At 44.5% G+C, this 16,454-nt stretch overlaps 1 gene segment (V, D, J or C); it reads left to right on the forward strand.

Annotated features, from left to right (window-relative positions):
* The first annotated feature begins 630 nt into the window (after window positions 1-630).
* Window positions 631-4,588, forward strand: LOC140702684 (immunoglobulin lambda variable 2-23-like). The segment is given in 3 exon segments: window positions 631-863; window positions 1,024-1,356; window positions 4,327-4,588. Coding segments are annotated over 3 exon segments (414 nt in total).
* Window positions 4,589-16,454: the final 11,866 nt, after the last annotated feature.

The following is a 16,454-nucleotide window of genomic DNA, read 5'->3' on the forward strand; positions in this document are numbered from 1 at the left end:
TCCGTGGACCCTGGGGCAGTTAAACTTACCAGATTCTAATTTTGTTGTATTTCCAAAATTAATATATACTGTATCATTAACCTCTATCATTGCTATCAATATTATTTTTACTTCCACCGAGGAGGTTATGTTTTTGTCGGAGTATGTGTGTCTTTGTTTCTTTTCTACCGAAGTTGTACAGATTGTATACAAATTCCACAGACTGCATACAAATTTTCCCCCTGCTTTCATTTATGGGGTGGGGGGTATTTTCCCCCCTTTTTTCATGACCCTTGGTGGAGGTCTACGCTCTCTGAGCGCTCTTGCTATTATTGTATATATCTGTATGTAATTTTTTCATGGCTGCTCCGTTTGCAGTATTCCAGCAAGTGGCCCATGGTAAATTTGGCTATGGAAAATTTCTGTGGTGCCCCCTCTTCCCTTGATGCCCCCTAAGCATGTGCTTATTGTGCTTAATGTTAAATCCACCCCTGCCTGGTTGGTATTCACTTCTTCTGAAGCCTGGTTCTGTAAGTGTTCCAGCAAGAGACCAAAAAAAAAAAAAAAAAAATTCTTGTGGTATTTTAAAAACCAAAAATAAGCAGCCACATGTACAGTATAAAGGAGACAAATCTTTTAAATTTCTGAGCCCTTCTCCTATATTCGTTGGCACAGTGCTAAGAAAGACAGCTAGGAATCTTTCCCAGGCCAGTGAGGAGAGGCCACATTTGCATGAAGGGGCTGTTCTCTGGTCCTGCAGCGTTTAAAAGAAGGAGGTGGAGATTCCGTCCAGGTATCTTCCTGAAGCAAAGTCAGACGCCTCCGGAGAGAGCTCACCATGGCCTGGGCTGTGCTTTTTCTCACCCTCCTCAGCTTCCTCTCAGGTAAGTCTCTAGAGAAGGAACATCCCGCCTCACAGCTACATGCTGGTTTTCATCACGCATTAGCCACAGATACTCAGCACATATACTTAACACTTTTGTGGTGTTTCAGAGAACAGAAAATGTATCATGCTCATGGTTTTTGCTTCTTCACCTTCCCAAGGTATCCGTTCACAGCTGAGAGTGACTCCGCCTGCCTCGGCCTCTGTGTCTCGAGGAGGAACTGTGACGATTTCCTGCAAGAGGAGCAGTGATGGGAGCTGGGATTCCGTCTTCTGGCTTCAGCAGAGACCCAAGCAGCACCCTCGCTTTGTGCTCTACGGTTCCAGCACCCGAGGAGAAGGGATCCCAGATCGATTCAACGGCTCAGCCTCTGGGAACACTGGCTATTTAACCATAACTAATGCCCAGCCTGAAGATGAGGCAGATTATTTCTGCGCTGAACGGTTTAAGACTGGTCAACTCTTTGGACAAGGATCCCATCTCACCATCACTGGTAAGTCATATATTTGTCACATTCTTCCCTTCCTTGTTAAAATATTGTACTTTTTTCACCCGTTCCCCCCTCTTTATTTTCTCATGACTTCATGTTGCTCTTGACTTTTGACTTATTTTATTTAGGAGCAGCCATTAATACGTAATAAGCTTTTCATCATCCCTGGAGCAAAGGATTTCAGGTCCCTTTTGACTTGCCTCTTCTTTCCTCTCTCCGTCTTTCTGCAATGAGCTGTGCAACTAGTAGACATGTTAATGTGTTGCAAAGCATCCAAGAGTCTGGAGGCACCTTAAAGGCTAGCAGGCTTCCTTTGGCATCATCTTCTCTGGATGTCAGACACTCAAAGGCATCTGAGAAAGGGGGTCGCTGTCCACAATCCTGATGCCAAGCACCGCAAACAGAGAAGGGGAACTTGAGCTTTGCCCCCAGGGTAACAGAATCTGAGAGGAGCAAACTTTTGAACCAAATCTAGTGCTGTTAAGGATATATGTAGCAACACCTCCAGAACAGATCCAGTTTCCCTTTCTTCTTTGAAGTGCCCCCTTTCTTTTTGGAAAAGGGCAACCTTTCTCCTCCTCCTCGTTCTTGAGGGGGGGCCCAACACTCGCACCCCAGGGTGGAATGGAGGGAACGTGGATCTCCTTGCCTCAGGTGCCCAAATGGTTAGATACACCTTTCCTCATGGCAAGGTGGACCCATATCCCCTTGCTCCTTTTCTTACACTGGGGAAATGGGACAAGGTTTTTGGAAGTGTCTTTTGTGGCTAAGCCCAGATTCCAAAGCAACTTTACCAGTTAATGCAAAATAGAGCAAGAAAATGGAATTTCAGCTGAAGTAGCTTTAGCTCCAGAGAGGTCCAGCTGACCTCCTTATCCTGCAAACTGTTAGAGTTTCCAGATAGAAGTGTACTGCCTTTTGTCTCTTCTAGTCAATCTTACTAGAGTCTCTTGCACTGGGTTGCAGCCATACATGCTCATTAACACCACAGCGCAAACGGAAGCGCTTCTCTTAGGAGGGGTTGCTTCCAAGTAAAGGCAGAGCGTAGACATTTTACTTCTGTGGAATGGAGCTCCAGAGACGTTTACCAGCCTTGCCACTGGGCACCCGTCTTCCCCCAGATTCCCCTGACATGTAATCTAAAAAAGGAATTTTTCCACACTGTCGTATTATCCTCAGCTAAAGGGTTACAAATGTGGCTCCGGGAGATTGCACAACTTTTATTTAAGAATTATGCCTATTCGTATCTCACACCTTGGTGCCTTTCTCCAATAACACACAGAGAATATGGAATCCCAGGGACAATGCTCAGGACACGTGGGTGAACAGAACAGTCTTCATCTCCTAGTATGCTACTTCTTCCCCATTGAAAATTCTCAACTACTTTTAGAAAACATGGAATAATTCCAGTTGGGGAGGGCTCATGTTGTATATGTGTCAGGTGGAGTTCCAAACTACGTCAAAGCCAAAACTCTAACTTAAAGGAGCCAGTTTTTCTCCACCTGAGAATCTCAGAAGCTCCTTGATCTCCTGAAGGACAGTTTTTTTACCATGGGATTCAAACTGCCTGCATATTGTGCTGCTTTAGACTACATAATGGAAGTCACATGACCAATTGCTCCATCAATATGTCTATCAAATTTATCATGCTGGCTGGGGGATTCTGGGATTTGTAATTCAAAAGGATTTTTTTTTTTTGCCAAGCTCCAGACATGTAGCTCCTCCATGAAGAGCGTGGGAATTCTTGCACATGTACGCATGTGATCTGAAAAGACACAAAGCAGTTTCAGCTCCCAAATTCATTATCCACTCATGTGCTGGTGAGAATCCCATTGTTCCCTTAAAAGCTATGTTCCTGGCACTTGGGTCTAAGGAAAGTTGCTTAACCTTCCTTAGACAGCTAAACAAAAACCTTGCTCTAGTCAAATATGAATGCATGGCTCCCATGATTTATCTTGTCCAGTAGATGTAGAATTTGTTTCTTGTAAGAAATTTAGAATTCAGTGTTTATGTGATGGCTACAATCCTGTTCCTCAGCACAGGAATTGCCCTAGAGTAGGCCCATTGAATCAATAAGGGACCATTGAAGCTCTTCCTCCTTATGCTCTGTTGATTTTTTTCATAGAGACTTGAGCCTCAAATGTCACAGAAGAGGGGGTCCACTTAAATCAATATAAGATACAGAGGAACTGACTCACTGTAGATTCAATGGGCCTACTCTAGTGCGATAAGTGTCAGCAACAAGATTCTGGCCACTGAAGTTCTGACTATGTTAAAATTCAGATAAATTAACCTCAAAGATTTGGATTACTTTTTAAGTTTTAATCAATTATGCCATTAGAATTTGTAAGGATAAGTAAGCGAATTCTGAACATTCCCTTGTGACAAAAAGACCTGCAATGGAAAGATATTATTTGTGACATTCTAAGATGGGTCAACAGCAAAACTGGTTTTCACGTAGACTGACTCCTTTGTAAAGTCCTTGTAAAAGGGTGGAACTACTTGGGTAGCAGAGCCGAAGTTCTAGTTCTTCTCATAGGTTATGTTCTAGCAGGAATCCGGCACAGAACTCTGTATTTAGGATGATAAATCATACAAATCTGGCTTCAATGTACAGAGGCACCTCCAGAGGAATTGTTGGTGGACTGGATCTAGAACTTCCAAATGATCGTAGTAGAAGTTCCCATTCCAATGCACTTTCTACAGAACCCTTTCTATGGGATTAAATGTTGAAGGATGAGGAGGTCTCACTTTTATTTACCATTTCAGTCCCACAGTTCTCTACAGACACACAGACATCCACAACAACTTTCTAAGGCCATTTCATGCTTACTTGAAATCCTGTCTCACAATATTTTGCTAACTCAGAAGGCTTTCTGTCCACGAGCACCAAGTCTTCGAATGAGATTGCAATTTCATCAACTGTTTAATCTCTTGCACAAGCAGCTAACAAACTTTCCCCATGTGTTGCAGGTCAGCACGACCGTAGACCTTTGAGGAGAAGGTGAAGACATCTGCATCTCCATAAATGTTGAAGAGCTCGGATTTGGCTCTCCCGTGCCTGGCTCTAGGGAGGAATCATGCTTCCTTCATGGGCCAAACCCTAGTGTGAGTTCATCCATAAAGGCACTTTTCTCTCCTATGTAGTTCCTTTTCCCTTCTCTGTTCTCACTTCAACTTTCTTTCCATATTGGCTTCTATCGTTAGCACATTAATAAAATGTTGATCCATTTCATTGGGGCTGTTTATTGGTCAAGAACTAGTCAACTGTGCCTTTCAATAGTTCTAGAGGTTGTTCCTGAGACATCATTTGATTACTACCCATCTCTTTCTTCTTGTTTTCATTTCTGTTTTGCCTTAATACGAGCAGTGACATGATCTAGGGACTCAGACGCACAGAATCTAATGCCATATCAGAAGTTCTGCTGCTCAATTAGTGCTCAACTTTCTTAATGCTATTTAAAGAAGGCTGGTTGCCTCCCCAGAGCCAAGGATGTTTGAAGTGACCCCAAAGCCTGCACACACACTTCTAAAGAGACAAGGAGTGTCCTTCTCCTTTTTCAGAGTAGAGCCATATGTTTTGGAGATCATTACTCCATGTTTCTGACCATTCCCCTTAATAATGAGAAGATGGATTTGAGATCAGGATGCATCCAGGATTCCGTTCAATGGGTCCTTGAAATATTTCCCAGCAGTTGGGGGGGATCAGATCCTTTATGTTACTGGCAGTAGCAAAGCATTCCGGATATGTCCATTCTGGATTATTCGTGGAGCTTCTCTGGGATCCAAAGTGTTAAATTAGAGCATTTCCTAAAGAGGAATGAGTAATGGGGGAGGCAGGATTGTTCATTGCTAAGGCTTCAGGTTACTTGATTTCAATACTCAACTCAGCCTCAGAAGCATCCTAGGTATCACCAATGGTAAATCACTGCTTGAACATCTCATGAACATGGAAAATGTCACGTTCCCGGAGGTTACAAGAGCAGAGTCCAATAAGCCAGTCCTATGTCAGGAATTCAGGGAACGCAGAGCCGATATCCAAATACCAAAGCCAACTCACACAACATAGTCCAGGGTCAGAGTCTAAAGCCAAAACGCACAACGTAGTCCAGGGTCAGAGTCCAAAGCCAAGGGTCCAGGGAACAAGGTTCAAGGTTGTCAGGAGCATGGATGTAAGCCAGAGGTTTGACTTGTTGCTTCCATGCATTTTCAACCATCTGAGAGCTGTTTATATAGTAAAAACAACCCTTGAACTGCTGGAAGCCTTTTCATCCTGTCAGAACTCAGGGCTAGTTAATCGGATGTTACTGCAGGCAGCCTTCAAGCGATCCTCTGACCTTTTCATCATAAGTCTTCCATGAAGCCTGGCCCTGAGCCTATCTACTGGGGGAGGAGAATCTGGAGGCGATTCAGGTGTTTGTATTTCTAATTGCTCAGCATTCTCCTCAGCTACAGTTAACCCTTCAGGTTTCAGATCTTCGGCTGCACTCATGACAGAAAACCATGTTAGAGTCAACATTAATCAGAAGCGAATTGGCACCCATAATGTAACAAAGCAGCACCAGAGATGGGGTAGAAAGTAAGTTGTGCATTGACTGGGAACTTGTCATACAAATGCCTTTTTCACATGCACATATAGAGTTTCCTTTTCTTTAAACAATATTTCTGAAACAGCAACAGCTACTGCAACATAGGTTATGATATTATATCCGACCCCATTTCCATCAGTGCTATAAGCCTGCCTTCATTTTGTACTCTGTACCACCAGTTGGCAACCAAAAGACACAACACAAAAGTCCAGCTTCTCATGAACTTTAATATCTGATTGCTATCTATCCTTCAGCTTTTGATTCAAAGGGTTGTGTTTTCTATCACATACATCACTAGTTGATGGACATCTGAGGGTGGAGGGGAGTCATGGTTCCCCATATTTATGAGAGCTCCTCCTTTGTAATGTCTGGATGGGGAAGGAAGTGGCAGCAACAGAGGGCAAAATCCTGTTGCTTGGTATACTGATTCACACCAGAGTGAGCCCATTGAATCATTGGGAATTTCATTTATCGGTCCTATTCTAAATGCAATTTACTATGCAAAGAAAGTCACATTTAGAGTAGACCGATCTGAACTTACACAAGAGGTGACTCATCAATACCTCATTGATTCGATGGGCCAACTCTAGTGGGATTTGTGACACTGAGCAACAAGATTATGGTATATGTCTTTCTTGAAGCTCAGCATTTTTCATGAGTGACTCACATAATGCCCTGGTGTGCCCACCAACTGCCCCAAGTCTTTGGCATCTGTCTCTCCCCAAATATAAGAGGCTTCTTAGATCAGAACAAATGCCCCTCTCATCTCGCTTCCTTTTCCCCACCATACATACTTCCAAGACCAATATGCATCCAAGAGGTTTACAAGCAGAATATCAAGAATAAGATCTTGGAATTCTACCTTGCTGGTTGACAACAAGCAGCCCTACACCTTCATCCTCTTTATGGAGTGGACTCAACAATTACGCTACATAACTCTACAATTATGACCATGTATTTTACCTGTGTCACAAGGATAATTACTTCCTGCTTGTTATATTTGGAGAAATGCTAATGGTAGCCATCAATTAATAGGACCCCCTTTTTAAATACAGGATGGTAATCCAATAAGGATTTCCCAATAAGGTTCCCTCTAAGCTGTGGTGTGAACGTGTTGAATGCATGAAACCCCTTTTATTAGAATTGCAATCAGTAGGTAATAAAGTATATTCATTTTGCATTTATTAATGTGTCTTGTGAGGTCCTTTGCTGTTTGTTCTTCTTAGGATACAAAAGATATAGTAGGCATCTTTTTGTGACATTGGTGTGACTTCTTTCTTAAGGGATTAAAAAAACCCTAAGATTATAGATAGAATCCTGACAGATCACACCACAAAGGTCCACTAAAGCCAATGTAGCAATTCATTCTGTACTGAAAAAGATATCAGCTCATTTAGAGGATAGAAACACGAATGCTGAAGAGGATAAACTGTGCATGCATGCTTACACACACACATAAAAATACACACTTGTCCTCTCTTGCACTATAGAGGCCATGTTGTGGGGGCATTCTGGGGGAATGGACCCAAAGAAATAACCTTCTCAAGCTCTCCATGAGGCAAAGGAAATACCGTATTTTTTCTGTGTATAAGATGATACTTTTGTTTAAAATATTTAGATTAAAATTGAGGGTCATCTTGTACACACAAAAATAAGGAGGGGGGAGGGAACAAGCTGCTTTGATCCTGTCACGACCCAATTTCCTGTGAGGGAGAACTTGGTCAGTCAGACAGAGAGTAATTGGAAATCTGAGTACCCCTATGCAGCTGGGTGAGTCCTGGTACAACAAACTTCTTCTTACAAGTCTGCCCTAAAAAGATACTTTCTGACTCTTAAGAAAGCTCAGCAGGAAGTTACACATGAGCTTTGTAGTCCTAAGATCTACCTGGCTCAATTAGGTAGGACTCAGTAGCTTAATGTGGCCTTGTTTTTCCCTCAGGGTATAGCTAAGACAGCTTCACTGTTCAAGAGACCAAAAGATTAAAGTCAGTTTGATGTAAAAGCATTGCAAATAAGCATTTTCAATGCTTGTTACAAATTACAATTAAGGCAAATAATTCTCTTTTAATTACAATAGCTCTAAAACTCTCTAAAATCTTCCTTAGGGTAGGAAAAAGGCTTAAAGCCCCCCTTCTCCTTTTCCTTGACTCCCTACATCTTTCCCAGCCCATTCCCTGCACGGGGCAGCAGGCAAAAAGACCTAGAAAAATCTGTGGTTCCATCCAAAAAGGAAAAATAGAAACAAGATGGAACACTGCACATGGCAAAAGTTCCTTTTCTATCTTCATGATCCTCCTGTCTTCTTCATCTCCCACGTTGTCATCCAATCACAGTGTAAGGTGATAGAAGCTGTCCCCTCCTTCTCTTCTCACGAGAAACAGTTGTTTTTTCTCAATCTATTGTCTTCTCTGCCATAACAAGTATATGGTCTTTGTAGTGGGTACCCGAGTCAGCACCTGCCTGTCACAATGGAACCTTGGCAGGAGAGCCAATGAGGAGGATGGAAGGCGGGAGCAGGAGAGAAGGGGGGGGACGAAAGGAGGAGTCTGGAGGAGATTGGAGTTCAGTTCAGCTCTCTGTGAAGTCAGCTCTGTGTGAGCTAGAGGAGATTAGAGCTCTGTGTGAGATAGATTACAGTTCAGTTTTCAGCTCTGTGTGAGCTAGATTAGAGTTATGTGGAGTTCAGTTCAGCTCTGTGTGAGCTAGATCAGGGTTCAGCTCTGTGTGAGCTAGAAATAAGTTCAGCTCTGTGTGAGCTAGATTAGAGTAGAGTTCTGTGTGAGCTTTTTGGTAGATTGTGAGATAGATAGGAGGAGTGTGAGACAGTGAGTCAGTGAGAGTATAGTGAGAGGACAAACATATAGATTGAGATCTGAGATTGGGAATATATATTGAAGTAAGATAAGAAGTTAAATACAGCCTAGATTATATATGTGATTTGCTGCCTTTGATTGACTCTGTTATTTTCAACCAATCATTAGCCCCACCCTGATAAATAAACTTAATGCGTTTGTTAAATGGTGTGTCCTTGAATTAATTGATGTTTAAAAGAAAACATCTGGTGGCAGTGTGAGGAGGATAGATGCAGCTTGCATCTTTGTGAGGAACCAGAACATAATAAAAGTCTCAGAGACTGAGTTGCGTCACACTCGTCATATAAGCCCTACCCCAAAATAAGCCCCAGTTGAGTGAAACCCTGTCCTCAACCATTGTGCAGCAAACAGAAGAAGATGACAGGACTGTATTTGAATCAATGTAAATCGCTGTACATGAAAAAAAATGAGACATCCCATGAAAATAAGCCCTAATGTGTTTTTGGAGCAAAAATTAATATAAGACCCTGTCTTACTTTTGGGGAAACAGGGTAGATACAGCAGCTGGGGCCGCTCACAGAAGGGCAGCCTTGGCCAGCTGGACACCTTTCTGATAGGACCTGGGGCAGTCCTGGCAGTTCCTAGGGGAGAACCTCTGTGTCTCCTCGCCTGTACTAGCAGGCACCACAAAGGCCCTCTCCTCTCTGGTGGACCTCGGACCACCCAGGATCCAAGCACCAATGTTACCCAATTGAAACAGAGACCTTCCCTGGTGGAAGACCAAGCAAAGGAGACCAGCGTGAAGCAACACAATTTTACCGAAGCCCAGAGATGTACACTAGTGGTTTTGCTCTAAAGTTCAGCAAAAAGCTCCCAACAGAGGCAACGGCAGACTCATACCTTAACTTATCAGTTTTGTATGCAAGAGAGGCAGCTTGGGCGGCATGGACAACAGGTTTAGACCAGTTTTCAGAACAGTACTGGCCTCCCTGATACGAACTTGTTTGCTCAGCAGTGTGTTGGCCAGACCCTGCTGGAGGAATCCTTTCAAGGTTGCTGTAAAACCCTCCTGTCTCCATTTACAATTTACACAAGCTAAGAAATATGCATGCTACAGACACAAAAGGAATCTATAGTTACATACAAAATGTTGGCCCTTTTTAGGACCACCACCAAGGTTCTAGTGAATGGGTTCAGTTTCAAATTTTGAAAACTCCTCACTTTGTGTGGGAAATATCACAGGAGACGTCTTCTTAACTTTAATAACTTCTTCTTTATTAGTAACAGGCAAATCAGCATTATTCATGATGGGATTGAAAAAACTTAACTCAGGCAATGTGCCGTAACTGTCTAACACATAGTCTCAACCACCATCCATTGAACTCATAGAGGTGCTGGGCCAAACCTCTCGGCATCTGTTGGCTTCCTGAGGGGCGCGCTCCGCATTGCGTAGATGGTGCCGCAGTATGGGTGTCGCGCCCAGTCACCTTCTGGAGGTGGAGTATTATATCATGAATCTGGTCTAATCACCTGCGGCCCTCGCCCTTTATTCTTTGGAAAGACTTGTAGGCATCCTTCAGTCTCGAAAGACTATGGTAGCGTGCTCTGTATGGAGGACTTGGAACAGCGTCTAGTGTGGCTGAGGAGGCCAATTCGAGAGTGACAATCCCTTCCACACTGCAGACAAATCCAATCTGTCCCCTGTCCAACTCCCTGGTTTTGCTTCCTTTGTGACTTCCTCTTTGCCTCAGCCTGCTGGACAAGGGTCTCTTCAAATTGGGAGAGGCCGTGATGTACTGCCTGCCTCCAGGCTGAACGATCAGATGTCAGAGTTTCCCATCTGTTGAGGTCTATTCCTAAGGCCTTCAGATCCCGCTTGCAGATATCCTTGTATCGCAGCTGTGGTCTCCCTCTGGGGAGATTTCCCTGCACTAATTCTCCATATAGGAGATCCTTTGGAATCCGACCATCAGCCATTCTTACGACATGCCCAAGCCAGCGTAGACGTCGCTGTTTCAGTAATGTATGCATGCTGAAAATTCCAGCTCGTTCTAGGACTACTCTATTTGGAACTCTGTCCTGCCAGGTGATACCAAAAATCCGTCGTAGGCAACGCATATGGAAGGTGTTCAGCTTCCTCTCCTGCCGTGCACAAAGGGTCCAGGACTCACTGCAGTACAGGAGTGTGCTCAGGACACAGGCTCTATAGACCTGGATCTTGGTATGTGTTGTCAGTTTCTTATTGAGCCATACTCTCTTTGTGAGTCTAGAGAACATGGTGGCTGCTTTCCCAATGCGTTTATCCAGCTCGACATCTAGAGAGAGGGTGTCAGAGATGGTTGAGCCAAGGTACACAAAGTCATGAACAACCTCCAATTCTTGTGTGGAGATGGTAATAGAGGGAGGTGAGTCCACACCCTGGCCCATGACTTGTGTTTTCTTCAGGCTGATTGTTAGTCCAAAGTCTTGGCAGGCCTTGCTGAAACGATTCATGAGTTGTTGGAGGTCTTCAGCAGAGTGGGCAACAATGGCTGCATCGTCTGCAAAGAGGAAGTCCCGCATGCATTTCAGTTGGACTTTGGTCTTCGCTCTCAATCTAGAGAGATTAAAGAGCTTTCCATCTGATCTAGTCCGGAGATAGACACCTTCTGTTGCAGTTCCAAAGGCATGCTTCAGCATGACAGCAAAAAAGATCCCAAAAAGTGTTGGTGCAAGGACACAGCCCTGTTTCACTCCGCTTCGGATGTCAAAGGGATCTGATGTTGAGCCGTCAAAAACTACAGTGCCTTTCATTCCATCGTGGAAGGACCTGATGATGTTAAGGAGACGAGGTGGACATCCAATCTTTGGAAGTATTTTGAAAAGGCCATCCCTGCTAACCAAGTCAAATGCTTTTGTAAGGTCTATGAAGGCCACTAAGAGTGGCTGTTGTTGTTCCCTGCATTTCTCCTGCAACTGTCGGAGGGAGAATACCATGTCAGTGGTGGATCTATTTGCTCGAAATCCACACTGTGATTCCGGATAAACTCTGTCTGCAAGCACCTGGAGCCTCTTCAGCACAACATGGGCAAGCAGCTTCCCTACAACGCTAAGAAGAGAGATACCACGGTAGTTATTGCAGTCACCCCTGTCACCTTTGTTCTTGTACAACATGACAATGTTTGCATCCTTCATGTCCTGTGGTACTCCACCTTCCCTCCAGCAGAGACAAAAGATTTCATACAGTTCGGTGATGATGATCTCCTTACCGCATTTCAGCACTTCAACAGGGATGTTGTCCCTTCCAGGTGCCTTGCCAGAGGTGAGGGAATCCAAGGCCACATTTATTTCTGCTAGGGTTGGTTCGCTGTCCAGCTCTTCCAAGACAGGCAGGCACTCAATGTTATTTAATGCTTCTTCGGTTACTACATTCTTTCTGGAATATAATCGGAGTAGTGCTGCACCCAGCGTTCCATCTGCTGTGCTCGGTCCTGGATGATCACACCTGTAGTAGACTTCAAGGGAGCAGATTTCTTCTGTAATGGACCTAAGGCCTGCTTGATACCATCATACATTCCTTTGATGTTACCTGTGTCCGCTGCTATCTGTATCTGAGAGCAAAGCTGAAGCCAATAGTCATTGGAGCATCTCCTGGCAGCCTGTTGGACTTGGCTACGAGCGGCTCGAAGAGCTTGCAGGTTGTACTCGCTAGGACAGGCTTTATATGCTGCTAAAGCTCTTCTCTTATCCTCAATGGCTGGCATTAACTCCTCCGAATGGGCTTCGAACCAGTCAGCCATCTTTCTGGTCTTCTTGCCGAAGGTGGACAAGGCGGTGTTGTAGACAGTGTTCTTGAAGTGTTCCCATCGTTCAGGTGTATTTACATTAGCTGGACCTGGAAGGGTTTCCTCGAGTGCTTGGGCAAATTCCCTCACTTTTCTTTGATCGCGAGTCTTGTTGATGTCAATACGTGGTCTTCCTTCCTTTTTCATGTGATACAATTTCTTTGTTCGCAGTTTTACTCTACTACACACCAGGGAGTGATCAGTATCGCAATCAGCACTCTGGTAGCTGCATGTGATCGTAACACTAGGAAGGCTAGAACGTCTAGTGAGGATCAAATCGAGCTGATGCCAATGCTTGGATCTTGGATGTCTCCAGGAAACTCTGTGTTGCAGCTTCGTATTAAAGAATGTGTTGCTGACACAGAGACCATAGTAACAGCAAAACTCCAGTAAGCGTTGGCCATTTTCGTTCATCTTTCCAATGCCAAAACGGCCTAGACAAGTGGGCCAAGAATTGTGATCAGCACCAACTCTAGCATTAAAGTCTCCAAGAATGAACAGTGACTCTCTTTCAGGGACTTTTTTGATAGTAGCTGCCAGATCGTCGTAGAATTTGTCTTTCACTTCTGTAGTGGATGACAGTGTTGGTGCATATGCACTAATGAGGGTTACTGGTCCTGCTGATGAGTGGAGCTGAAGAGACAGGATTCTTTCACTCCCCACAGTGGGTGGAACAATGCATCTCAGGAGAGTGTTTCTGACTGCAAAGCCAACACCATATTCCCTGGTCTCATTCGATGGTTTTCCCTGCCAGAAGAATGAGAAGTTTTTTTATTTGACAGATCCCGAGTCTGGCAGTCTTGTCTCTTGCAGGGCAACAATGTCCATCTGCAGTCTACTCAGTTCCATGTCAATGACAGCTGTCTTGCGCACATCGTCTATTTCTTGCAGGTCATTAGGAAAGCCGTAGTCAGGAAAGCCAGGGGTCATTGTCCGTACATTCCAGGTGCCCAGCTTTAGGGCAGAAGTTTTCTTATGATTGTTGCATGGTGCACGGTTGTCGATCTGCTTGTCGGGTTTCACCCTAAACCCCACGCACCCCGTGAGGTTAACAGACCGTGGCGAGGTAGCACCTTACTGGCTGGGGGCTGCCCAGCTTAAGGCAGGCGGTATCTACCTAGTGAGGTGCAATGACCTCTCCCACTGTCAGAAGTAGCCCCTGGTGTCCTGCTCTACGCCAATTGAGCAGAGACTTATAACCGGTAACTGCTACTTCCCGTGTTGTTTCGACGCTGTATGCGAAGCTGGAGTGTCCTCTCCAGAGCACGAAGCCTGGGGAAAATAGTATGGAGGATAGGCTGTTACCCAAGCAGCAAATCCCCCCTCTCCACGTCGCTGAAATGGTCCAGTGGAAAGGAAAGAGCCAATACAACTGGTTCCAGCAACGTCGCAGGAGTTGGCAGAATGAAAGAAAATGCCTCCGGGACTCTGGCTCCGGATTGGAAAGACTACCACTGACCATTGACCATTGGAAAGACTACCACTGACCATTCTAATGTCTCGTATTTCACCTCTCCTCCTTCTTTCGGTACGGGATCCGGTAGCAGTCTGCCCAGCTTCAAATTGGGGAAGTCTCTCAGCAACTACTGGGTCTTTACTCTTTCATGTTGTCTCAACCTCTCCAGCTCTCTCTTTCATTTCCACAGCTCCAACTCTACCTTGAACCCACGCTCTCCCTGACTACTTATACTCTCTTGCCAAATTGACAGTTCTTGCTCCTCCCGTTTCTTATCCCCACGCTCTTCCACTAAACTCACTTCAAATTTCCCGCCTCACTCTGTCTTCTCCTTTTCCACCGCTGCGTTCTCCCTCTGGTTCGCCTGTTCCTTCTCACTCTCTGTTTTCTTCCCTCCCTCCTCTCTTTTATCCTCTGGGGATGGCACACTCTCCTCTGGGGCACCTTCACAGTTCTCCACAGGAGCTTGGTTTACTGAGTCAGAGGAAACTTTCCTGCAGTTTTGATGTCTCTCAGTGCTGGGGGGGGGGGCATTTTGTAGCCAAACAAATTGATGAATCAAAATCACTAAAAATTAATTGATTTGCATTTGTTGGCAGCATTGATTTGTCCAAATAAAAATGGTTGAATTAGTGACTTTTGAATGAATTAGGTGATTTGTTTTTTCATTCGTACCATCCCTAATCAATGCCCATTATTTCAGTACTCTCTTTAAAGATCATTGATCATTGATCATTCCTTCTTCCTTGTTTCACAAGTCCATCACACTGGTAAATATGTTCCCTTTTCTTCTTTTATCTCTCCAGCATAAAGATGATACAGTTTACTTAATGAATTTAGTTTCACCAGTGTTAACTAACATGTCCATACCACTTGATGACAATTTTCTTTAACCCTTACAGATAGATTTTTTATTATTCTTTAATTCCCCATTTTATTCCAATCTTCTCCCTTAATGTCTTTAGCTGAATTTCCTTGCCACATTTCTTTTAAAGCTGTTCCTTATATTCTGCCTGTATTAATCTTATGTATAGCTCTGATGGTCTCCTTCCTGTCTTTACTAAGTTCTGTTTTCTCTATTTTCTCAACAATTTCCTCAAATTTCGTCATTGGTCTACCCTCTCCTTCCTTTGTTTTCCATATCTTTGTCCAGAGTTATCCAGTTAAAATATATTTAACCTGGAAAAATGTAAAAGTAGTTCAAGAATGATGATGAACAGCAACCTACCAGCTGAGCAAGGGAGTCTCACCTCAATTACTTTTGCTGCACCATCAGTCATCGCTAGAGGACACGAGAAGAAGCCAGATGACGGAGCAAATAAGAACAGCTTGGCAATCTGGTAAATGCGAGTGTGGAAAGAGGGAGACACACAATGGCTTACTTAATTTCAAAATGGCAGCTAGAATAAAGGCAGGAAAAAACAACAACAGAAAAAGCTCTTTGTAGGAACATCTGGTTTGAAGGGTGTTGAGCATATTTGGGCATAGTCCGAGCTACTTTCCTTGACATCTGATGATCTGTAAAGCAACAGGTGCAAATCAAAGTCAAGATTTTTTTACCTCCAGTTTGAGTGTCTCCTCTCATAAGCTTCAGCGACCAGACCTTCCTCAGCTGAGATCTCCTTCATCCTCTTCCAGGCTGTGCAAGTGATAATTTGGTCCACTCGTCGTCCCCATGCATCAAAATGCTGTAGCCTGGGAGGGTTCAATTCACACTCACGCCCCAAGGAGTCAATTTCATTCTTCACACGAGCCCCAAATCTCTCAAGATCTGAGCTCACCTCCGCAAACACCTAAGAAGAACAAGAGCAAACGTTCTAGGTGAGCAGGAGTGCAGGCAAAGAAATCAAGATCCTCTAGCTGGGAGTGATAAAGATGGCGAAACCCAAGGAGGGTCTGGATTCTTCCTTCTCCCAGTTCAGTTTTTTTCTGGGCCCCAAATGTCTTAGAGAACCTGGAATGCACTCCACCCTCATTCACAAGCAGGGATGTTGGCAAGTCTTCGGGACGAGTCCCAAGTCTGAGTCTGAGTGTTGGCATTCCCAAGTCGTGAGTCCCAAGTCCCAAGACTGAGTCTCGAGTCACTTAGTTCCCCGCCCCCCCAACTCGGTGTGTGTGCATGGAGTGATCCTGGAAGGGAAGCCAGGCCAGCGTATGTGCAGGAGCAGAGACAGTGGGCCAACTTCCCTTCCGGGAATCAGCCCCTGCCTCTGCACATGTGCCAGCCTATCAGATGGGTGGCGGATGTGTGGGTAGAGAGAACAGCCAGCTTGTGAAAGGGAAGCCGGGGCACTGCTGCCTCAGAAGATGGTGGCAGAAACAGTGGCATAGCCCCTCTGCTGCCCGCTGCCTGCTGCCACTTCCGCTGCTTTTAGAGCAATTACAATCCAAGAAATAATCCATCAAAATTCAGACGGCA

The sequence above is a fragment of the Pogona vitticeps genome, chromosome 14, assembly GCF_051106095.1.
Source record: "Pogona vitticeps strain Pit_001003342236 chromosome 14, PviZW2.1, whole genome shotgun sequence".
Classification (NCBI taxonomy): domain Eukaryota; kingdom Metazoa; phylum Chordata; class Lepidosauria; order Squamata; family Agamidae; genus Pogona; species Pogona vitticeps.